Source organism: Sphaeramia orbicularis, chromosome 12 (genome assembly GCF_902148855.1).
Source record: "Sphaeramia orbicularis chromosome 12, fSphaOr1.1, whole genome shotgun sequence".
NCBI lineage: Eukaryota > Metazoa > Chordata > Actinopteri > Kurtiformes > Apogonidae > Sphaeramia > Sphaeramia orbicularis.
In genome coordinates, this window is record NC_043968.1 from 34,774,482 (window position 1) to 34,800,397 (window position 25,916).

Consider the following 25,916-nt stretch of genomic DNA (forward strand, 5'->3'; position numbering starts at 1 on the left):
CTTGGTGACAGTGTAGAGGAAAACCTCTGTTTTGGTGATGAGACCTTCGACAGAACTTGTGTCAGGGTGGGTGGACGTCTACCTCGACCCGGTGAGGTCAATGGACAGAAGAGATAGAAAAGAACAACAAACAAATACTGAAGAAGGTGGATGTACAGTAACTGTGCATCAGAAACACACAAATCCACATCCAGAAATATCTGCGGAAAGGAAACAGGAAGCGAAAGACTGAAACACTAACTGTGGGAGGGAGAAGACTCAATGTTGTGAGTACAGTGGTGACATATATGAATATATATAGAGGAGAAGGTAGGAGGAGGAGAGATGCTCGGTGTTCAGGTCTCCCAGCAGACCAAGACTAGAGCAGCAGAACTAAGAGATGGCTAAGGGTCACCTGAGCTAGGCTATATGAGCTTTATCGAAAAGAACAGTATAATCTTAGAAGTAGAGAGGATATGTGCCTCTCAGGTCCAAAGTGGGAGCTGGTTCCAAGAGAGCACCTTGACAACGAAAGGTTCTGCCTCCCAATGTAGGTTGGGAAACTCTAGGAACTCCCCAGAAATTCTGCTCTGTTGGTACAATATGTTGGGTCTTCAAGACATGAGAATTCCGTTAAGTTACTGAGAGCTTTGCATGTCAGAAGAAGGATTCTAGATACCTCTTTACATTTTACAGGAAGCCACATCAGTAGAGGGAAAAATAGGATCACTCTTCCGTATTCCTGTCATTACTCCTGCAGCAGAACTCTGGATAAACTGGACACTTTACAGGGAGTTACTGGCACATCCTGATAATAAGGAGTTACACTTGTTCAGTCTTGGCGTAACAAATGCATGGATTAGTTTTTTGGCTTTGGAATGTCGCTAATTTAGTGGATATTCTATTACGTTACTAGAGACTTGTTTTATGTATTAGTCAGAGGAGAGAAAATCCTGGTCAAAAATAACTGAAATTCCCCACAGCGATGTTGGAGGCCAAGAAAATACCATCCAGAGTAACTGAGTGTGTAGATGTCAAGTTCCTTCAGCTATTAGGGTGAAGGGAATTATGTATACCTAAAAAGTGACTAGTTATGTACATGCTTTAATATGTGCTTAAAGTTTGACTAATTAATTTGTTTTATGTAGCTTGACAGATAAAAATAACTGCATAACAATGGGTAGTTATGCAATGTTTCCTAATAATATGACAATGAACACGATGTAACTGGGAGGCACAACAGGGAAATCCGACTGATCCATATTAAGGAGAATCCTCAGGGATCCCCTAATAAATGTTGCAATCACTGTAGTTTTTTTCTGCAGTCCTCTGGGTCCAATCGGCCTACAGACATGTAGGTTGTACCAGACACAGCATGGGCCTTATCCCAGATCTACGTCTTCAGAAAGCAGGTCTTGTTTTTATTTTTCCTAGATGCTGTCTGTGTAAAGCTCTGCAGCATAAGCTATTATCCAAAATTAAGTTGCAAAACTTCAGAGCACTTGGCTGTTGGCCTCAGTTAAATTCCCTTCTCTACTGCAGACACACAAAAATTAATTAAGCAGGAGGTTTGAGAGTTTGTCTCAACTGTTGTTAATGTCTTTAATTTCAGATTCAGCTAGTCAGGATGGAAGACTCAGCGAAAGTCCTTATAGTTTCACAGATGTACAGATGTAAACAGTATTTGTGCCAAATGACAACCAAGACTCATTTCATGTTGGCGGTCGTAGAGCTGTGAGGAGCTCCTTCCAAACAGAAAGGGGAAATCAGATTCAGTTCCCCTGCTAAAGAGAGGGATGAATATTTATCAGCGAGGGTCAGACAGAGGGAGGGGAGGAAGAGAGGGATGATCAAAGGGAGAGATGTGCTTTGTTCTGAGAGAAAGACAAAAAGACAGGAAGACAGAAACATAAAGAGGTGAGAAAATAAAAGGATGAAGGTGCTTGTTCTGAAACCACCAGGGGAAGCAAAGTACCTTTTTTCTATTTCTCAATGTAATGTGCATCGCTGCATAATTAGTTTAATGTGTGGCACAGGAAAAAGTATTTATAAGTCTGGAAAGCAGTTTCTAAAAATAAAAAGTGCAGCTTTACACTGTGGCGTCACTGTGCCATGGTTTCCCCAACACTGGTGTCACTGTAGGAATATTCTTCCTGGAGGAACACTGGCATGAATCACCAACAATAAAGCTGTTACAAATACGGTAGCTCCAGGAGGACCACAACTTTATTTACACGAAGGGGTTTTGAACCACAAGGGTTCTATTCCGCACTATTAATAGATTTAGATTGATTTACTTGCTGTGTCCAGTTGTAATAATTGAAAGTGTATAAAAATGCTCTGTAAAGTGCTTATTTCCAAATGATGACAACAATGTGGTGACTCAACACCTGCTCAGTCCTCTGACTGCATGTACTATACGTAGCTGAAGGGAAGGTATGAGGGAAATACTGCTACTGCTGAAGTGAATACTGCAATACCCTGTACATGTAATGCTTCTGAAGTTTTAAAGCTAGAATTTAAGTATTCTTAGGATAAAACCAGGATGGAAAAAAGGGGAATGACGTACAACCACTTTCAAAATTATGATTTGGGACTGCTGACAAAACACCGATCTGCACTGTAGTGTCCTGTCAGAGATGTAAATGCACTATATAACAGTCAGAATAAGCCAGTATATCCTTGGCATTTCATTTCCTTATTGTTAATGTTTCAAGACCTGTGTGATTATACATTCCACATCGGCATCTTTTCTTGCTCTAGTTTGGTCTCTACCAGCTCCTGAGTAAATGCCTGCTTATGGAGTGGGGCTAGTGTAGTATCTATCTCTCTTTACTGTGAGTTGTCATGTTGACTTTATGTTTGTGTGGGTTAGGTGGTGTCAAAGGTAACAGCTGTTTTTCTGCTCAGCATTATGCATCTATCTCTGGTATCTTCTTGGCTTTTACTAAAGCTTACCAAGAGAGCTCCATCCATCTGTCTTCCTCTCTGTTTTCTGACTCATCACTCTTTGTGTCATCTGACTTTTCTGCTCTGAATTCTGCATCTCAGCAGTCTTCCCATACATCACTGTGTAGCTTCCTCTTGGCTTCCACTTGGCAGGTTACAAATCCCGCACTTGATGCACATGCGTAACCATGGCGCCAACATAACCATAGTAACCAGCATCAGCTTCCCCTGTGGAAATGGCAAACCCAGTAAAGTCTTTTTATGTTTTAATGAGGCTCCTACAGGATGAGATCAGACAGAAAAGCTACTGAATGACAAATGAGGATGCACGGTATGTGATGGAAACACTAAAGAAGATGTCATTCTACTAACAGCAGCAACTAGTCTTTAATGATGCTTCGAGACTAAAACTAAAACTCTCATGAGTGTAAAATTAATTACGTTTTCTTTTTGCAGGAAGCTTAAATAAACAATACCAGCATGAAGCTGATGTGATTTATTTGTCTGATGATGGATCAGATGAAAACATTCTGACCCATTTCTAAGATTAACAGTAAGATGAGCAAAGCGTAAAAGACTTTCAAAGCATGGGAGCAAATATCAAAAGTAAACTGTTATGCTTAATGAAAGAGTAGCTGAGCAGCAGTTTGAAAAAAATCAGAGATAAAAGGTGATTCTACTACACAGTAGAAGCTAGTTTTCTATCAGACAGCTTAATAATGAAGAAAAAAAAAAAAACTGAGAAATTTCATAGACTTGAAACTGTAAAAAAATATAAGTTCTGTCATTTTTAAAAAAAAAAAAAAAAAAGAAAAAATAGTGCTTCATATTTTGTAAATGAAAGTTGAGTTTTACTTAAATATACATATTTATTCAGGAACCAATGACAGACTGCTTTTAGATGTGTGATTGTTATCTTGAACTTCAAATCAAAAAGAAGAGTCAAAAGGATTTGACCCAATAACAATTCAAATTGTTCAAGTACAAAGTGTAACACACATCACTGGTTAACTACTGAACATTGAACTTCACTCTAAAAATAATAGATCAGTACTTCTCCTTCTGGCTAATCCATGTTTTGGACCTTCTAATAAGTGATCTGGTCCATCTTTGGCTTTGAGGTCACCAGTGTCTGGCTTTGATTGACAGGTCGGTATTATAGCCCATTCGCCTGCGACAATCAGTTCTGTTACAGTTGTGGTTAATAGTCGTCAGGACTGTAAAATGAGTGTGTTACGCAGTGCTTGTTGAAGTTTACAGTTTTACAGGCTGATACAAATGTATTGTCATGTGCAGACAGTGTGTTGAAGTAGATCTGGAAGCTCTGACACAAACAGTCCCTTTATTAAAACCCATTCTCTCAGTCTCAAGACTGTATGTTGGAAATTAAGACCATCCAGCATTTTTGACATACTTTTTCTTATTTTGTCTTGATTTACTTCGACATCTACTTAAATGTACGTATTTATTAAAGAATCAATGGCAGACAGCATTTACATTGTTAGCTTGAATTGAAAAAAAAGAGAAAAACAAAAAGAATGGTCAAAAGGATTGAACCTAATTGTATTTTATATTTTTAAGTGTAGCACACATGTGGATCCACAGCCAACAGTCACCATCTGTAAGGCTCCTGTATCAGCTCCAAAACTAAATGAAACAGATGCTTAAAGCGGCATATGACATTCATCACCAATTTTTCATCAAATCTGTAAAACCCCAGTGAAAGCCGAACCACTTGAATCACTCTCCTCACAGTGAACAACTTCGAAGTTGACTCCATCACAAGCAGTCGGTTTGTTTACATACCAAACCGAAACAAACCGTCACTCGGGCCTTTTTGGAAAGCCACGCAGCCGCAGCAGTAAGAAGTAGTGAAGCCGTGTTTGTTGCTGCTGCGTCCATACTGCGGCTGCGTGGAATTATGAAAAGGCCTGAGTGACAGTTTGGTGTCGATTTTTGGTTTGGTATGTAAACAAACGGGCTGATTGTGATGGAGTGCACTTCGAAGTTGTTCACCGTGAGTGAAATGATTCAGGTGCATAATCATGGAAAGACTAACAGATTCATAATACTTAGGCTATCACTCAGGTTTTAAAGATTTGATGAAAAGCTGGTGACAAACGTCATATGCTGCTTTAATAGTTGCATGGACTAATTTAAAAATAAAACCCATTGAAGTGCATTCCAATTTTATTTGAGTGAAGACAAATGTGCTGTAATGAAACATAAATAAGTTGCAAGATGAGTTCTGCATTTTCTATGCATAGGCATGGATATTAAATATATTGCAGGTTTGCAGGTTGCAGATTTAGCAGAATTACCTTTATGCATTAGTTTTTACCTCAGGGGTTTTGTGTTGTAAATTTGCAGATGTGTGCAATTTACAACCTCACACACTTCATCATTTGAAAACAACTTTGTCTGGCAGTGTTTTGTTTTCCATAAACTGCCATGCTCTCCAGTGTGACTACAATGCCGCCTCGGGGAGTTGAACCGGTGCCTGTTGAGCCAGGCAGCAGCAGCAGCAGCTGAATAGTTTGCCAATTCCCAAAGGGTGGTCGGTTTGAAACCCTGCCCAGACACAAACTGAATCTGCCAGAAAGGGAGAGATGTTAGTATGCGTGTCAGCACGCATTCTTCTGCCTCAGTGCGTCTGTTATGTGTTTATATAGAACAAGTTCATTTGAGTTTCTGTTAACTTTCAGAGTGGAAACATAGTCTTAAAGGTAAAGAACCATTTAGACCCAAATCTGTTGGTTGAACATTTACTCGTGGTGAAGCTTTGCAGTGTTATCATATTGAAGTTAAAAATATACACAAAAAAACATGTCATGTCACCATGTCACAGTCATGGTTTTGACCATTTTTGATCAACACCATGATTGTTTTTTACTGTAGCTATATTACATAAGCTACCTGTTGTGAAGCACATTGAGTCTGCCTTGTGGATGAAAAGCATTTTATAAATAAAGCCAAATTGAATTGAATTTACCATGTACTATTAAATTTTGTTCTTTTCACTTTGCTTATTGGTTTCATTAAAAAAAAAAAAGTCCTATTCCATTTAATTGTCAATTTCTGTTTAGAGTTTTGATAAAATATCAAGCACATTTGAAGCAAACTTGAAATGTCACCAAATTAAAAAAAAAAATTAAAACAAAAGCCTGACTTTGACACATTACTATCAACACCTTTGAAGTCAATAAAGTAGGGTACATAATGTCAAAGGACGTTGATACAGGCTATGTAATACATGTTTTCCACATAAAATAACTCAGATATTAATTTTTATATAAATTAATCTTTCTGGGAATGACCACAATAAGTCTGTGCTGCTATTTAACTCCTAAAGACCCAGAACTATTTTTGTGGAGACTTCCAAATGAATTTACCTCTACATCTAACCTTTCCTAAGGTATGAGTTATGAGTAAATTCAAAGGTTATTATATCAAAACAGAGAAAACTGGAGCTAAATATACCAGTAACCGAGGGTATGGCAAAGTGTCTACAACCATTATTATTTGTCAGACTACATGGAGTGAATAACTGTTGCAGGAAATGATGGCGTTTCCACGATCACTACAAAGGCTATGAACATTCAAATGGGTCATATCTGATGACACTGAAAAGATGAGAAACTGCATTTTACAAGTATTGATAGGAGTAGTTGTTCTAAAGTCATTAAGTCTCTGAGGGTTAAACCAATCCCAACACAGGACACTGTTAACTGTTAGCTGTAAATAGAGTTCACCTTAAACGACAGGTTAGTCTCATTGGGACTGAGATGACAGAATCACAGTGTAGAATAAATGCTTCAGAAAAGACAAAGGTGGATTCTGAGTGTTTTAAACAGGGTGGACATCTAAATATTTCATCAAGAGCGTCAGTTCAGAGGCAGCATTTTGACGAGCCAAGAGAGTGCAGCCTTGTTCAATAAGTGTAATTTCAGGAGACATTTTTCAACAAACAACACCAGATGCTTGTTATTATGTGTAGAAGAAGAAACTCTGAAACTGTTCCAACTTGATTACCACTCAGGCTATTTGTCCAAAGCAGACTAACATCCTAAAATCAACAAAACATATTATCTTCTAACTCCCACACAAACTCACCAAACAGAGCAAAGCAATAGTTTAAAGTAAGAATTATGTCCATTTTTACTTCAGAGAACATCAGACCGACACAGCTGTAAAAAAGTTTACATTTTCTATGTTCTCATTGTTGAAACAACCCAGGTCTTGTAAAGTGGAAAGCAGCCCATCACATCTTCAAAAAACGTTGTATTTAACCCTTGAATACCATTTTGGTTTCTAGCACTTTACCAGCTTTTGAGACCCAATAATAAAAGAGAAATTTAGACATATTTCCCCCCAGGGTGTACCTAATGATGACCTCAGATAAATGCAAATTAATATGTGCTCTTGCTCTGAACCATCCCAAAATTAATGAATTTTAAGAAAATATTGGGGCCAGAAATAGGACCAAATTGGGAGAGGAAAAGCTACCTAGGTGTCAGTGAATTTGATCTGGAAAACATGGCTGTAAATAGTCTTATATACCACTATAAATAAAGACACTATGTTAAATGTGACGATCCTAGTGGTTTTTCTAATCCAGACATGTAGGTTTTTTATGAATCTTCAGTTTCATTCCAGGTTTCGTGTGTAACCCATTGTGTCTACTGGTGTTACGTGCTGAACCTGCCCAATTAAACACATATAAATCATAAGTGATTTTACAACAGTGGTCATTTTTGTGAAACACTCTGTCTTGCACATTTACTTTGATTTCCAAAATGTACCAGTAAGAGAATAAAAAGATATTCAAAAACATAGTAGTGCGTACTTTTCGTGTCCTTATTACCGTGTTACATGCAGATTTTTGTATAAAAGTAAAATAAAAATAATATAAAAATGCGTTTTGTCTGAAAAATTGTTTCTCTTTTATCTCAGTAAATATTTATTTTTAAAATAGACCCAAAGTGCTTCTAAACTTGCTTCATAACATTAGTCTACATCTGGTTTAAATTTTTAACCCCACTGTCCTGTTTTTAGGGACCAGTTTCATAGAAGCACCCATTTCTTTCCACATTTAACCTATTCTAAGAAGTGTCTTATAATTTATCATAATATTGTCATCTGCTTATTACGTTTTTCAGTGGAAACCATGTATGTATTTAATTCCCTGATGGTGTAGATCATAAAACAGTGCATTCAAAGGTTATTATATCTGAATGCAGAAAACTGAAGAGGTGACTTTTTCCAAAAAAAACATATCATTAACTGAACATAAAATGAGTGTCTATACCACTGTCGTTTGTGAAAATACAGGGTGGGGAAGCAAATTTACAATGAACATTTAGTTGTTTTTCTCAGCAGGCACTACGTCAATGTTTTGAAACCAACCTATATTGATGTCATACTCATACCTAACACTATATCCATACCTTTTCAGAAACCTTTGCCATATGAGTAATCAGGAAAGCAAACGTCAAAGAGTGTGTGATTTGCTGAATGCACTCGCCACACCAAAGGAGCTTTCAAAAATAATTGGAGCGTCCATAAAGACTGTTTACATGGAAAGCAGAGAATGACGATGAGCAAACCTATTACGCGCAAGTCTGGAAGATACTATTAAAGAAGAATGGGAGAAAGTTGTCACCCGAATATTTGAGAACACCTTGCACAAGTTTCAGGAAGTGTGTGAAGGCAGTTATTGAGAAAGAAGGAGGACACATAGAATAAAACATTTCTATTATGTCAATTTCTTGTGGCAAATAAATTCTCATGACTTCAATAAACTAATTGGTCATACACTGTCTTTCAATCCCTGCCTCAAAATATTGTAAATTTTGCTTCCCCACCCTGTACATGGGTTTTATTGGTGAATCAATGTTGCAGAAGATGACTGTGTTTCCACGTTTCACTCACAGAGCCTCTTGAACATCCAAGTGGGTCATATCTGATGACCATGAAAAGCTGAGAAACTGCTTTTTACATGAATTATTTACATGTATTGATAAGATTAATGGTTCAGTAGGTATTAAAACCTCTGAGGTCAGTAGATGTTTTCAGTTGCTGGTGGATGTTTAATTCCTTGAAGGGTTAACATACTTAAGGTCTATGTGTTTCCTGGTTAAAAACAGCTGTGTTAATGCTTGGCCCTTTACCTACTTTATCTGATTCATTGGGACCTCTGAAAAATAGATGTGGCCCACCCCTGTGCTACATTTTGCAGACTCTCTGCAACAACCTCTGCAATGCACTGAATAATCACATCTTGTAAAATGTCTGGCTATACTTTTAAATTGTTTTCTTTTTCCCACTAAAGCAGCTCCTGTTTTAGACTAAAGGCAGGTCAGCTCTTTCTGCTATACACTGAAGTAGCCTTTGGGTTGTCTTGTCACAGTTTTTGTCCCCAGTTAGCCCTGGTATCTAATTGTATAAAACCCCGGCCTGTTGTTGGCCTAGTTGTTTTGTTATTTTTTTGTAGAGAAACTTTAGATTTTGGGTTTATTTAATTGGGTGTTTTAACCTCAGGGCCAGCTTATATAAACACTCCACACACACTCTTGTAGTTTGATTTCACTCTACTTTACCAACTTTGATCAGCTGAAGGACAATTTGCCGTAGATACATTTAGCGCTGCCAAATGTGTGGTGGGAATGACACACACGAAGCTAAGGGACAGCGTGTGCCTTCTGGAGATGAAGCTTTTAATGAGGGTGAAGTTAGAGGTTTTTTTTAAAGACTGTCAACCATTGATACTGCAGTCGAAGTTTAAAGGGAATATTCAGACAGAAACAAAGCTGGAGAAGACTTGCATTTATTCCCAAATCTTATACTGTTTAATTCAGACTGTGTTCTCAGGAAAAGGCTCAGGTCCAAACTGATTACTCCTGTGGCCATTATCAGCACAAGCAGGTCTACCGTCTTTTGTAAGTGCTCCACCTGTAACAACCTTCAGTGTTGGTTTGTTCCATCTCGGTCCAATCTGGCCTCTGTCAGAGACTTGCTGTCCAATCAGTCGGTAACATTCAACAAGAACAAGCGCCAAAGCCACCACTTCCTCAGTCACACATGGAAACTGGGCTCACACCAACTGAAGCATTATAATAAAGGACTGTTTCCACTGACTGGAGCTGATTTAAGTGTTTGGCAGTCAGAGAGGAGCACAAACCTCAGGACAGGACTGACTCAGTTTACTGCACAACACACTCAACAACTGGTCAGAGCAACTGGACTTCCTGAAGCCAGATAGCTGATGGCCCTGTCATCTCTGTTTTGATTCACAAAATAGAGTCAGAAAACACTCAGAAATGGATAAACAGTCCTTCACTCCATTCCTTCAAATGGAAACTCTCCTTCATCCATCTGACAGACTGGGCTTAGCAGTCATACACACTATCATCTGTTTGGCATTTACCTAATTTTACTAATTACTGTACATATTATATATTTCATATATCTTTATTATTTTTTTACTACTTCTTAGTTGGAATGGGTCTGTATGTTTTATTTGTTCTTACTGCTGTCGTATCCAGTAATTTCCTGCAAAGAATCTGTCTGTCTGTCTGTCTGTCTGTCTGTCTGTCTGTCTGTCGTCTGTCTGTCTGTCTGTCTGTTCTGTCTGTCTGTCTGTCTGTCTGTCTGTCTGTCTGTCTGTCTGTCTGTCTGTCTGTCTGTCTGTCTGTCTGTCTGTCTGTCCGTCCGTCCGTCCGTCCGTCCGTCCGTCCGTCCGTCCGTCCGTCCGTCCGTCTAATCTACCCACCTACAGGGGTTGAACAAAATAATGGAAACACCTTAAAAAATCAACAAAATATAATTTAATATGGTGTAGGTCCGCCTTTTGCGGCAATTACAGCCTCAATTCTCCGAGGTATTGATTCATACAACTTGTGAATTGTTTCCAAAGGAATTTTAAGCCATTCTTCAGTTAGAATACCCTCCAACTCTTTTAGAGACAATGGCGGTGGAAATTGACGTCTTACTTGAATCTCTAAAACTGACCATAAATGCTCAATAATGTTGAGGTCTGGGGACTGTGCCGGCCATACGAGATGCTCAACTTCATTAGAATGTTCCTCATGCCATTCTTTAACAATTCTAGTTGTATGGATTGGGGCATTATCATCTTGAGGTGAAGGTGTTTCCATTATATTGTCCAACCCCTGTATAAGCCACACTATGGTAGCCAGGTCGCCTTTGTTAAAGAGATCTCAATCTTAATGGGATTTTATCTGCTTAAATAAAGGTAAAAAAAAAATAAAATCATTTCTGGTATTAAAATACTTAAAATACGCTGAGTGCCACATGACTTTAATAATCAACTTTTAGCTGCTGCTTTAAAAATACAATATTTTTTGTCAGTCTTACAATGGGGAATCAAACCCATTACCAGAATAAAAGCTTTCCATTATACATATCTGCAAATCACAGAAATAATTTGTAAATGTTGTGTTTGTACAAAAGGTATACATATGCATTTCTGAATCTGTATTACAGTGTTTTAACCACTTTGGCATTTTTCAGCTGTGTCATTGTAAGTTACTTGGTTAAGGTTTACATAAAGATACCAGGCTTTAATACTGTAAATTCTTAGTAACTCACAGTGTATTTACATGCTCTTGAAGTCGGAATTGTTTTGTTTTCAGACATATTCCTGTTTTTTTATTCCTGTTTATACACATCAGTAATCACCTTTGACCAGGTACAGTGATTACATACCGAGTACCAGTTACACTTTATTTTATCAAAATAAATTACGTTGTCACAATCATTTCACTAGAAGAGGCAAAGCTATTTTTATTCCAACTTTATGGATAAACAGTGGTGTGTTTTTGAAACTATTACCATGATCTTTTCTTGAAAATTCTGATGGTAAAGATACCGATCCCCTCTGGTCCACGAAAACCAAAAATGTGCAAATCTGTGGTTTGCAGAAATTTACAATGTGCACATTTTTTCCTCTGTTTGTCATTATGGTGAAGACATGCTGTACCATGTCATCTCAGTGCAGTCACACTCTTGGATTATATTGGTCTGGCATCATCACTTGCACCAGCTTTCCAATTATTGGCTCTAGAGTTTGCTGGAAGTCTGCACTGTTGCTACTTCACCAGCCAAAAGGTGTCGAAAAAGCCAAGGAACAGATATGACAGACAGATATTCCACCAACACATTCTAGTATAAAAATCAACGTATTAACAAAAAGCTGATACCAGACTGAACAATAGCGCCCACTCAACCCTTTGAAAGCTGCTCACTGGTACCTGATGCCAACACACTGTTCATGCCTTTGGCTTCTGTCCTTAGATATTACCCAACGCTGTAATGTTCCCTCAGTTTCAGATTTTTTAGTATCCATGGAGCAGGAACACAAGCCTCGTACATAAGAATGGGATCAAATAAGTTAATCATGCAGCTCATGTAGACTTGTAGACTTTCTGATTAATAATTGTCACTTTTGACTTGAAGCTCAGATGAATGAATTTCTTGGTTAACAATCACTCCTTTTTTCACATATTACTCACTATTCTTCAATCAAAAGGTTGGAATGGTGCTATCCACTGGTCTGTCATTGGACAAATGATATAAAGACTTCTTTTAATCATAGATTCTATAAATTAACCTTTGTAAAGGCCTGTAGCGGCTTAAGCAGTTTATTGTTCTTTAAGCTGGTCCTTCTGTGTTGCCATAGCAATACTATGTGATGCTTGAAGGAATATACACATGCTATAACAGATATATGATCGATACATGTACTTTATTTATCCCAACCTGGGAAATCACAGTCTACACCAATGAGACAAACTTTGCAGCACTAAGCAAAGACTGAACAGATTCAACAGTACAGTATTATTTCTCTGTCACTAAAACTCACTGAACGAGACAAAGAAGAGCAAAAATAAGGATCACATTACGAAGCGATGACCATTATCACCTTTACCTTTGCTGTTTTCTAATCATAACTTTTATTTTTATGTGATGGTTTTGGTACGAATATCAGGCTTAAATCTTCCACTGAGTCGCTCACTGTAGTGTTGATTTTTCCTGTCTGTCCACAGTGGTAGTTATAAATCTGACATAACAGATCTAAACCTGGAACATTTAAATCTCATGTGTGTTATCTGTGAAAAAACAAAATGATACAGACATCTGTGGTGACATATATGAGGATGAATCCAACTGATAAATCCCATAGTTTTTCCATACAGTTTCAATACCAGATTTAAAAAACAAAACAAAACATGTAACATATCTCACTTTCAGTTTGGTTTTTATCAGGTTATATTTTTAAAATGTTTCGGCAACTGTTGGATAGAAAACCACAAGTGGAGATGTAAAATATAATGATTCCTTCCTTTGTTTATACATCCAACACCATTTCAGTCATTTCTTAATTTTCTTTCACATTAGAAATATTTCAGTCTGATATGAAATGCTTTCTATTAAGGATTTTTATTTAAAAAGAACTGGTTATTAATGGGAAACCAAAGAGTGTTTATTTTTGCCAATTCCAATGAAATTGCATGATACAAAATGATGTTTTATTTCTCTTTTCCACTTGCAGTGGTTTGGGGATCTAGTGACTCCGGTCTGGTGGGAGGACGTGTGGTTGAAAGAAGGATTCGCTCATTTCTTTGAGTACGTTGGGACAGACTTCCTCTTCCCCAAATGGAACATGGTAAGTGACAGTCACAAGTTTGGGTTATGTTCATCTAATTTATTATTAATGACCAACACGTATTTCCATTTTGTGTTTTTTCTGAGAGGATTTTATTGATTTTCACACTAATGTGGAATAATACCTGTCAAGTGTTTAAACAATATGCAGTAAACTTTAAGTAAGTTATCACAGTTGGGTTAAAAGTTAAAACTTTATTAAAAAAAAAGATGATAATATAAAATACAAACAAACTGAAGAACCTGTTGAAAATAAAAACAGTGTAATTAAAACAAGAACCATCTGTGCTATGACGTAACTACAGGCTTACTTTTAGAGTATTTATTTATTTATTTATTTTTTATTTATTTTTTTTTTTAGAGTATTTATAATAACATTCCCATCTTTCTAGACGCACAGGAAATAAAGCTTTCATTTCAACATATTGAGCCACAGTCAGTCATTTGAAGCTGCATCTGTAAACTCATACATTAATTTGTTTCTGATGTTTCAAGTAAATAAAAAAGAACAGCTCAGGGCTTCAGTCTCTGCAACACAGATTAGATTTTATACAGCGTAACACGTTAAAAAAACCCTCAGATGTAATTTAAAACAGGTAGAAACAGAATACATGATTAAAAATCGACAAAAATCAGTGTCAACGTATAAAAACAAATCAAACTGGATGTTTGGCTTCAAACCTTTCTCTGAAGTAGAAAACCTCCCTGTGAACAGTTTATTTGTCAGTGATTGTACTGAGCCAGACAATAATTTCCATGAAAACTGTTGACAGAGAGGTCTGTGGATTATCCAGAGGAACTGGGACATTTACGGTGGACGCTTTGAGCAGCACGAACAAAACAGCATTGATCTCCATTGTACTGATGTGGTGGCTATAGGGACGAAAATGTTTCCTCTAGTAATACAGTGGAGCTCACACAAATATCCAGCTGTTAGGTGAAAGACATCCACTGTTTATGACATGATGAAACTGTCTCTCGAGGTTGAATCATCACAAAAAAGGTAAACAAATATTATTAAAAACCTGTTAACTCCTTAACAATCAAAGGCATAAACCTGTGAAGAAAAAAATAGGAGAAAAAATTGTCAACACATTATTAACACTATGAATGAATGAATGAGTGAATTTAATTTGAACAAGCAGGTCTAAAAATTGAGAGAAAAAAAAATAAATTAATTAAAAAAAAAAAAAAAAATAATATATATATATATATATATATATTATATATATATATATATATATATATTATATATATATATATATAAAATTAAAAAAAACATGAGTATAAGCATCATCAAATCATAATATGAACAAATTCGAAAAAGGAGCAGAAGTTTGCACTTTTTTTTAAATTCCCACCCCTTTTCTACTCACCATGGTTTATGTATTTATTTACTACATGAATGACGATATACTACATAATTATCCATATGATATGTATGACTGCATAAATATCCATATGAATAAAAATATATACTACATCCTTAACAATATATAAAACGTATATATATATTCTACATAGGCTAAATATCCATAACACTTTTCCCATATGTTTAGAAATTTTTATCCCTCATCTTCCATTACCTATTTAGAAATCATTTTTTAATATCTCACACTAACGTGAAAACACATCTGTAAAGGTGTAAATGCAGGGCATATCTATATATTTTTTTCCAAAAATTATGTAAAGATGGTTATCAAGTTGCTCAGTCAACTCAGGGTTTCCAAGTCACATAAAGGAGTTTCCATGATGTACTAAACTTGCTAAAGTAAGAGGTGCATATTTTCTCACAAGAACAACATAACTATAATTGTAAAGAGATCTATGGAAAAATCGATCTCATCCACTATTAATTGATTATGCAAAATTAAAATGAAATGGATCTAAAAATCAATCAATCGATTTTTACCAAGCCCTAAACCATTGTTAAAATTTGTTGGGATTGGGGTCCGATTGAAAAAGTTTGAGAATCACAGCTTTAAGTGTTTCCTCAGATTGTTGAAATGTTAACATACACAACAGTAGACAATGGGTCCACTTTGTCTCCCAAAGTTGTCCCTGCTGACCATGACTTTATGCATGTCGTACATGACTACTGTATATACCTGTAGTTTTAACTTATATTTGATATTTCACGTGCAAGTTCATTACACAAAGCAACAATAGGCAAGCACAAAAGGAGTGTGACATCATTGTTTTCCATGTCTACAGCATGCAAACAAACACAAAGTTTTTTTGTTTTTTTTTTATAAAGCTTCAGTTTGGTTTTTGTTTGAAAAATGCTGTTTATGTATAGACAAGAGGCCCAGAAGTAGAGAAAAATATCTGCATTTGTGTGAACGAGGTATACATTTCCTGTCAAATCTTACATGATGAGTAAATCCAAGGTTTTAGTGCTTTGTGCTTTTTATGTGTGTGATTTACTATTACACATTCTATCACTAACATGGGGTTTAGATTTTCTGTACATCTTGTCTTTTTCAGGAACCCTCTCATGGTCTGAACAGCACTTTTTTTTTTTTCATTTATTTATCCACACACCACAGTGGATGGGATCTTTTAAGAGGATTGATTGGTTGGTATTATGAACTTTTATTTATCCATTATCTCAAACATAACCTGGTCAAGGGAAGGTTATAAAAACTTACCATAGAGATTTACTGAAACTCAAGGGCTGAACCACACATTACTGTCTTTCACTCATTTTATGGAGTACAGACACGTTGGACTGTGTGACAGTGGGTTTGGTTGTTTCTATTTTAGAACATAACCACTGTGAAACAAAATGGCGGTTTCTCCTTTTTTTTCATTAACGCCATTTGCCGTCTTCATTCTCTACCTTGTTCACTCAACCATCGCTACGCTCGGTTTCTCTTTGTCAGTTTCAATTCTTCATTTCACAGGCTTTCTTGGCATGACTGTTAATATATGCAGTACAATATAGCCAAAGTATTACCATTAAAAACATGAATCCCTGTCTTACTCTGCTCTGTTCAAGCGCAGCAGAGGTTTCTGCTCCAACATCTACAGACTACAGTCTGCAGCAGAAATACATTAAATTATGCACTCTGTACTGAAGAACAATGGAGAGGATTTTTTTTTTTCATTCTAAGAATTTATTCACATTTTCAATTTGTGGAAAATATAGAAAAACCTAAGCTTCATTATATTTTTTGCAGCGAGAAAAATACCCTTTTGTCACTAATATACATATAAATCATCTGGACATATATGAAGTCATAGGAGGCTGCTGAGGAGGAGGATGCCCTCTACTCCTGAACTCAACTCACACGGATCGATATCTGATTCCTCCTACAAAAGGGTTTCCATGTAGTTCAGCATTCGGCTAAACCTGTAGAAGGTAGAATTCTGTTTTATTCTATTCCGCTCACGCTTGCAAACAGACTGATTCAGGGAATCAGTGCAGAACACATTAACTGAGATAGAAATTCTTCCTCAAATTTCCTCAAAAAATCATTGGACTTTCCTTCTGTCTAACTGAAAACACATCAGAGAAAACCACTGCAGAACTTAAAGTAGAGAAAACATACACTTTTTCCTGCTTTTGTTTCTACATAAACACGTGATGATTTACTTCCAATAGAGTGTATTACAGTGAAACACTTATCTTCAGTGCACACACAGTCTGCTTCTGAGTGACATGGCATTTTTAAATCCCTGTTACTGAGGTTCTGCATGGCTGGACACTTTAATAGAAACAAAGTGTTTCTCCAATAACAGCCACAACAATGATAAAGCAGTCCAGCCCCGATAAAGCTATTTATAATACTGGTTTTTATTTAAAAAGCTGTTTCTATCAGCAGTTACAATGCTGCAGGGAGCAAAACACAGCTGAAAAAAAAGAAAAACATTAATATGGTGAGTAAGGAAATATACATGTGCTGTATTACACTTAACCCATCAGGTTACTGTTTGCTTTAAACAGAACTGGGTGCTGAAGTCATAAAAACGTGGCTTCAAAGAAAAAAACAGCATGTTAATGAATGTAAACCATATCAGTTCACACATGAAGTGACAACTGCTTTATTATTATTATTATTATTATTATTATTATTATTATTATTATTATTATTATTATTATTATTATTATTATTATTATCATTATTATTATTATTATTATAAGAAAAGGTAAAGGAGAAAATGCTAAAGCTGACAGAATCACTTTGCTTGTCATTGCTGATTAAAGTTGAACTTATTCACCAGTTAATTTAACCTCTCCACCAAATAAATTGTGCCATTAGTTGTTTCAACTGCTTGGTTATGACACTTGGATTGTTAATGAAATAATAATGACTCTCACACAGTGTTTAATGGATGCATGAGTTTATTCACACTCAGTAAAGTGAGGATGGTAAAACGGGTCCAAATATCACACATAAAACAAAATGAAACAAGTAAAGCACTCAGAGAGCGCAGACCTCCGCCAAGACAGATGTGACAACCCCCCCCCCCCTACGATCACCACTAAAATTTAAATCATTTCTTCCTTGTGCCAGTATCAACATTTCCTGAAAATTTCATGAAAATCCGTCCATAACTTTTTGAGTTATCTTGCAAACAAACAAACAAACAAACAAACAAACACACAAAGCAAAGCGATCACAATACCTCCTGGCAGAGGTAGAAAATGACTATAGGCTAATTTAACTCATTCAGTCTAATACACATGAAAACCAAATCTCAAGTATGGACTTCTGCAGGGCTGATGTGTTCTGCAGGTTACATTTTTTTCCAGTTTCTTCAGCAAAAAAAATCAATGGGATTGTTCTCACTCTGTAAGCTTTTATTCATTTTTTTTATACCTACAGTAAATGGTTTGTTCAGCAAGATAATCTTAACAAATGCCACTTGTCCTCTGAAGCCTAAACACCATCTCCAAAAGTGGAATGCTAATTTTAGGTTACAAATGAACCACACCATAGTTGCATGACTTTAGTGTCACCACCGCTAAGCTTTCACCTTGTTATTTCATTTCACCTGCTTCCTCCTATAAAAACCTTCCTACCTAGCATAACCTCATTTCACTGGTGAACAGAATAATTAATTAGCAAGAGCTTAACACAATGAGGCTGTAAGGATGGACTAGTGAATAAGAGTTGTGTTCAATGTCTCCAGTAACGTCGTTAATCTCATTAAGCCTCTTGTAATGAGACTACAGATGTGTTGCTTAATGCAGCTTTTAAGCATCATGTCTTTATGCCCAAGTGACAGAATAGGTCCATTATTATTCCTGTAATAACCATTGTGACTTGCAACAATAACATTAAATTTATTGACTCAGTCTATTATTAATGGCATTACAAAAATGATTGAACTGCTAAATGCATGAGGGGACAACATATGGCTGAGGCTTGAGGTTTAGGAACAAAACAAAATTGCATAGAAAGGTCATAGGTTGGAGATTAGTGAAATATATATGAATAGCCACTGAAAAAATTATTAGACCACCCTTGTTTTCTTCAATTTCTTGTTCATTTTAATGCCTGGTACAACTAAAAGTACATTTGTTTGGACAAATATAATGGTAACAACAAAAATATTTCATAAGAGTTTAATTTCAGAGCTGATATCTATCCATTTTCCATGTTTTCTTGATAATAACCAAAATCACTTCAGTTCTTCCATCAGTATGGCATTGTACTAACAAAAACAGTGCTTTTAGGCATGCCATGTTTTCTTTTCTGTCTGTTTTAGTCACATGATACACACAGGAGTTAGTACTTGATTGCATAACCATTGTTTTGATGACTTTTGATGGTCTAATATTTTTTTCCACAACTGTATATATGTCAGTCCATATATCTACAATGGGACATGTACATGGAAAACATTACAACACAGGAGACCAGAACAAAAGGTTGGAGGTTAAGGTTTATTCAATTTATTATCCCCCCCAGAACATTTGATCCAGTGTTTCTCAAACTGTGGGGCAGACCCTCTAGGGGACATGAATACTTGCCAGGGGGTGCATGGGATCACTCCTGTTTTTTGTTGGTTTTTTTTCTGGTTAGAACATGTAGCAGGTGGAACTAATGTTTTAGCGTTGGAGCACCCTGGACTCATTTTAGGGATGTACAACAAACAAATCTACTGCCATGGTGATCTGTCACTAGACTAGATAAAGAGTTTAGGTTTGGAGAATGGACAAGGATTTGACTGGAGGAGAAAAATGTGCAATGCTTCTGTTTTTGCACAGTTTGTACAGTTTGCACTTTAATGTTCTGAGATGTACAATGGAAACAGGCTCATTATAGCCAGTGATATTATTAAAATGTTCATCTTTGTTATACCAAAATATGTTTGTTCTTAAAAAAAAAAAAAGTAACTTAATTGTCATAGTTGTAAAACAATTGTGAATTTCCTATTTTTATTTGGAAAAAATATTGTCTCAGGGGGCAGTTTTGTCAGTTTATTTGTATTGTTCAGTCAAAAATCTAAGTTATTCTTAATTTGCACAACAAATTATTCAAAGAAAAGCAAAAAGTATTGTTACAATATTGATGTTTCTTTCAATAAAGTTAAAATTGCACCACTGTTACAATGTTGTTGGGGTTGAGGGGGATTTTTCGTCTTCCAAAGGGGGGCCCGACAGAAAAAGATTGAGACACTGATTTAACCCATCCTAATACATACACAGCACCTCGCATTAGCATCGGCATTAGCACATAGCGCACGTTAAGAGCGGTGAGCTGCTATTGAAGGCAGGGATCTAACTCCAGATCTTCATCAGCATCTACGGGAGAATTAACCGTTATACCCATTTTTACAAGCAGAGGAAACCCTCACAGCATGGAGAGAACCAGCAAACTCAACACAGAAAGGCTCTGCTCCAACTGAGAGTCAATCAGAATCTGTTATCTGTGAGGTGGAAGTGCTAACCCCTATGCCACCACACTGCCCAAGTCCATCTATATTATACATCTGCCCCCCTGTCTGGCACCTATTTACAAGAGGTTCATTTTAATGCTCTTCAAATTTGCAATATACTGTTGTTTTTCTGGTAGAACAAATTGGTTTCTGTTTAAGATATTGACAAGACTGAGCTTTCACAATGAAACATTTACTTTGTAATTTTCTGCCCTGGAACAAAACAAAAACATCTCAGCAGCTGAAGCACAAGCTCAAACCTTTAGATTCCATGATTTTAGTGTTCCTTTGTTTACCTGCTAGCTTAGTACACAATGTCCTCCCAGGAAAGACATGCATTTAATATAACATCACAGAGGGGAGGCTGGGTAGAAAAGGGTTATGGATACCAACCATGAATACGGTTCAATGTGCAGTTCATGGATCATTTCTGTGAGTCATTCTGTACATATTGTCTTATTTCTAGTCATCTTCCAAAAAATATATAAATATTACATATATCAAAGCATGCCTTGGAAGATGAAAGCACTATTTCCATTCAGTTCTCAACTCAGGGACCATCCTGTCTTCACTGCCATCTGCCTGAAAATGAAAAACATATTCAATAAATATTTATTAAAATAAATGAATAGTCTTATGTCCTAAATAGAAAAATTTTAAGTCAAACTGAAATAAACTGGTGGATGGAGGTCAGATACATGTGAAAGTCTAGCAGCTGCTCCTGAAGACAGGCCTGTCTGTCCATCTGTGGGTGTGTGTGTTTACACTGAATGTTGGCCTATTAGCGTCCCATCCACATGTGGGTCCATCTGGTTCATAATGACCATATGGACCCCTCTCTCCCTCTTTCTCCAGGTGATTTAAAGACTCTGTTAATTAGAGCTGATGTCTCATTTAGCCTCTTTTTTTTGTTTGTCACTGAGTAATTTTCATTCCATCTAAATGTGCCATTTAACTAATTAACTAATTGTGTAATTTATTTAGATTCGGCCTGTTTCATCACTGGTGTGTGTCTGTCTGCATCAGTTGGCTGTAAAATGAAAGCTTTAGTTTGTGTTTACCCATGAGTTAGACTGATCCTCTTTGGAGGGATTGTTTACGTAAACACAGAAAGCATCCAAGAAATAGACAGATTCTCCTCTCCCATGACTGAAAGGGTTTCTTTTCAAAGCTAACACGTTTTCATAAACAATGGCAGGAAGTAACAAAGTATAGTTTTATAGTACTAAAATATTTTATAGGGATCTGTGTAGTATTTGAAATACTTATTTTCAGCGCATTTTTTCCCCCTGCAATTTACATTTTAAAACAAATATCTACATATTGTCATCCTTAAAAACTGCCAACATTTTTTAATAATTGCAAGTCTTCTGAAAACAACAACTCATATCAACCTAAATGAGTGACAGTACATAAAAAGAACCATTCCCTGGTGTTTCCATCAGTGCATATTACACATTACAAACACAGTGAAACCAACAGAAAGGACGTAACACATTGAAAACAAAGGAAGAGATGTAATGAATGGTAAAACATGAAATCTGTTACTATTGTAGGGTAACTTTTGCAACATAAAGTCCAAATAAGCAAAACAAATGCTGAGTTCCTACTCAACAAGACAAAAAATATGTTAAGATATAACAAGAGAAAACAGGCAGGAAAAGGAGACTAGACTACAGAGAAAGTTCATTTTCATTACTTTCAGTCTATTGTCTTTTTTGTTTTATTTGAAGTTAAAATGATTTGAGATGTGAGGATTGATTCTCTTTGCTCTTGAGCAGTCTGTGGAAACGTCCTTCAAACACCAGCTTTTTTACTTTTTCCTTTAAGTACTTCTCACAGCCTGTACTTTTTCACTTTGGCTGTAGTAGAAGGACTTGAAGTACTTATCTATTAGTCTTTTTTTGTAAAAGTATCCACACTCCTACTGAAGTAAAAACTACTTTTGCCACCTCTGCACTTTAGTGCCACAGATATTCCATAGATCCATTACATTAAAGTTCAAGTACAAATTGAAGTATTTGAATCACATGATTGGACTGGCCTAAGCTTCTTAAGCACTGTAACAGACACTATTAAAGAAAATCCAATGTATAGACAGAGCCACGATATCCAGAAATTAGAAGCCTTCCAGGAGACGCTGTAAAGTTTAAATAGAAATTGTAACGTTCATTGAAAATGTAATATCTAAAAAGTTGTGTTTAACAAGATGTAGATTTGTTAAAACTAAATCTACTTAATAAGCAACTTTAATCCATGAATTACACAGAGCCACAATGGACCAAGAATTAGCCAGATTCCAGCAGATACTGTTAATTTAAAAGAAAGTTCCTATTAATTCAGTTCATTAATGACTGAAACTTAATAAGCCAACAATTCTATTGCTTAACAAGATGGAGGTTCATTAAAATCAAATCTCCATAGTAAACACTATAATCCATGAATTAGACAGAGACGCACTTCTTCGGATTTGGCCTGATCCCCAGGGTAATTTAGACAGAGCTCGTTAAAGCTCAACATGTTTGCAGATGTCTATTAAAACCCTGAAATGAGGAGCGGAGACGTAAAAAAGGGTAAAGAAAGGGGATAAGATGATGAGATGAGAGAGGAAAGTTTCAAAAAAAAAAAGGAAAAAGAGACGATGAAACAGGATGCGAAGGACGGGGAACAAGGAAGGACATGACAAGAGCTGCAAGGAAAGATTAAACAAAGAGAGACCAGACTAATTACACAACAAAACCCTGAGTTACCAAACTAAATGAAGATCTGGTGACATACTGGGATGTCAAATCTGAAGTGTTTAAAAAGCCAACATCAACCTACAAAATCTAAAACCCTCACCGGCAACACTATCGTTTTATTTATTTTAATTTGTCAAAAATAGATCACACCAAGAGAAATGTCACCTACATGTTTTTAAGAAAGTAGTTTTTACACCTAACTGCAGTATTTTGTGTCAAGTCAATAACATCTGCACACACACACACACACACACACACACACACACACACACACACAGAACATATTTTTAGATTTAGTGTGAGGTTCACTTTCCAAAGATATCCTTACTTGATATGCATAAATCCTGTCAGAAATCTCAGAATAAGACAGTTTTCAGAACATTTGTTGTATGTAAATCAGCTCAGTCTTTTTCACACTGGGTGTTAGACACTTAAAATAAAAATAAACATCTAAACCCTTTTACCAGTGGCGGCTGTTCGTCTTTCAGAGAGGGGAAGCTCATTGTCGGTTTACATAAAAAAAAGAAAAAAAAATGGTCAAGTTATTTAAGCATAAATTCAACCCTCTGTTCCTTTTTAAGAAAATGGTCAGTAACCTTGTCGTACCAACTAAACAAGAAAACATTGAAATTACGTTAAATTGAAACAAGGAAGTACAATGAGTGTGTTTTATTTACAGTGCAAGAAATGAACAAGTAATTTCGTAGTGGTTTCTCTCTTGATTTCACAGCAGAATGCGCAACGGTATTAAACTGAACTGTGTCAAGTGAAGGAGCAGATCTCAAAATAGCTGTCAATCAAATCGGATTCAGCCTTTCGACTGATCCTCCAATCAGCACGTGGAAGCCTGGCGTCCAGCCTGGCCGAGCTCCGCCCACAGCTCCATTCACCCCCAGAGACGCTGAGCGTCCGGTGGTGGGACAACATCGTGGCATTTATCCAATTACCGTCCAGTTTTGAGGCAATGAAAAAAAACTGTTCCACTCAGTCCCATTGAAGTGCATGGACGCTGAGCGTCTCGGGCAAATGCACTGAGCAGAGATCGAATGAGAAAACAGCACAACAGGAATGTATGAGAAGTGAACAACATCGAGTCTGTTGATTGTGATAAAGTTGATTCTGAACGAACTTGTCTGTGAGATGAACGTGTTCTAACACATTTGTAGTTCAATGAAATGTCAACATAACCGTACATATTAACCATTTAATTTTCATAATTTTAGGGGAAGCAGAGCTTCCTTGCAGTCTATGAGAGATTGTAACTGCCTTTTACTGATGATAAAGGTGATTTCAGTGCAATGCAGAGAAAATTAACCCAGTGGCTGCATCCATACCAGTCATATCATATCAATTTTATAATTTTTTTTTTTTGATACTTAATTTTTCACATTTTTTTTCCAAACATAATATACAAAACAACTCTGTTTCACAAGTATATACACCAGATTAAACAGGCCAGAGATGAGTAAAAAAAATTAATAGAAGTAAAATATATATATAAAAAAGCAGAGAATGTTACTAAAGAAGTAAATAAAAACCTGTTACAAAACTAACAGTTACATGCCTCATAATTGAAACTCACAGAGCAATAAAAGTAACTATAGAAACAACAGTCTGAGGGGATCAGCTGCATTATCTATAACTGTAGTAGTTTCAACGTCTATTACATAGATCAAAGAGCATTAAGTCTAAGCTAGGCTGTCACCTCTTTGTGTGAGGTATGTTTCTCATTTTTCCCAGAATGCCTCACTTCTGTCCCTCTGCAGTCTTAAATTGTAAGTCATCTGTTGGATGTTTAGCACCATGTCTCTCCACTGGTTAACAGTGGGTGGTTCCTCACAGAGACATCGCCTTATTATGGCCTTTTTGCTCATCGCATCATAAAAATTTTCAAGAGGTATCTGTTCCTCTTGGGTAGTTTTAAATCTATATTCCCCAGGTAAATGGTCAGGAAGGAGAATACAACTACAGTCATATTCTTGTAACTATTTGACAAACTGGTTTGCCCTGACCTGTGCTGCGTCTGGTCCAGCCTTAGTTTTGACTCATCCTTCCTTGGTTTTGGTCTTGATACATTGTGATGTTGGTCATGACCTGGATACAACATTAGTACAACAGATATGGGCGATTCCATGACCTCTTTCATGTCATAAGTAAAAATCAAAGAGAAAATGGTTGATTTTACATGCTACAGTAGCAGGAAATGTCCAACCCCCCACCGCGAGAAAGTAAATATAATTTCTAATAAGTGACTCATACAATTTCTTCCAGGAGAAGCAGCGTTTTCTGACAGATGTCCTCCATGAGGTGATGCTTCTGGACGGCCTAAGCTCCTCCCACCCCATCTCACAAGAGGTGCAGCAGGCAACTGACATTGACCGGGTTTTTGATTGGATCGCCTATAAAAAAGTAAGTGCTGAGCTTGTCTTCATTCAAAAAGACACATCCCAAATGTGAAAAGAAATATCTCCATTCCCTAGATGTGATCACTGTCACCTTAGGTAGATATTATCCAACTAGTTTATCTGCAAGCCTTAAGTTTGCTGTCATGCATTTTCAGTTTTTTATACATATAAAGAAACTGAACCAAGAGGAAAAGTTCCTCAGTGTATCTACTGATTAACACCAGAGAATAAATGAAATATTACATGTGTAACATCACTTTTTATT

The 25,916-nt window shown here is 36.4% G+C and overlaps 1 protein-coding gene across 1 annotated transcript in view; it reads left to right on the plus strand.

Annotated features, from left to right (window-relative positions):
• LOC115429709 (thyrotropin-releasing hormone-degrading ectoenzyme) overlaps window positions 1–25,916 on the plus strand; it is a 265,248-nt gene that overhangs the window by 162,971 nt on the left and 76,361 nt on the right. The window contains exons 6-7 of the mRNA XM_030149384.1: window positions 13,502–13,615; window positions 25,518–25,655. Of these exons, the coding sequence (XP_030005244.1) occupies window positions 13,502–13,615; window positions 25,518–25,655 (252 nt within the window). The remainder of the gene's footprint in view (window positions 1–13,501; window positions 13,616–25,517; window positions 25,656–25,916) is intronic.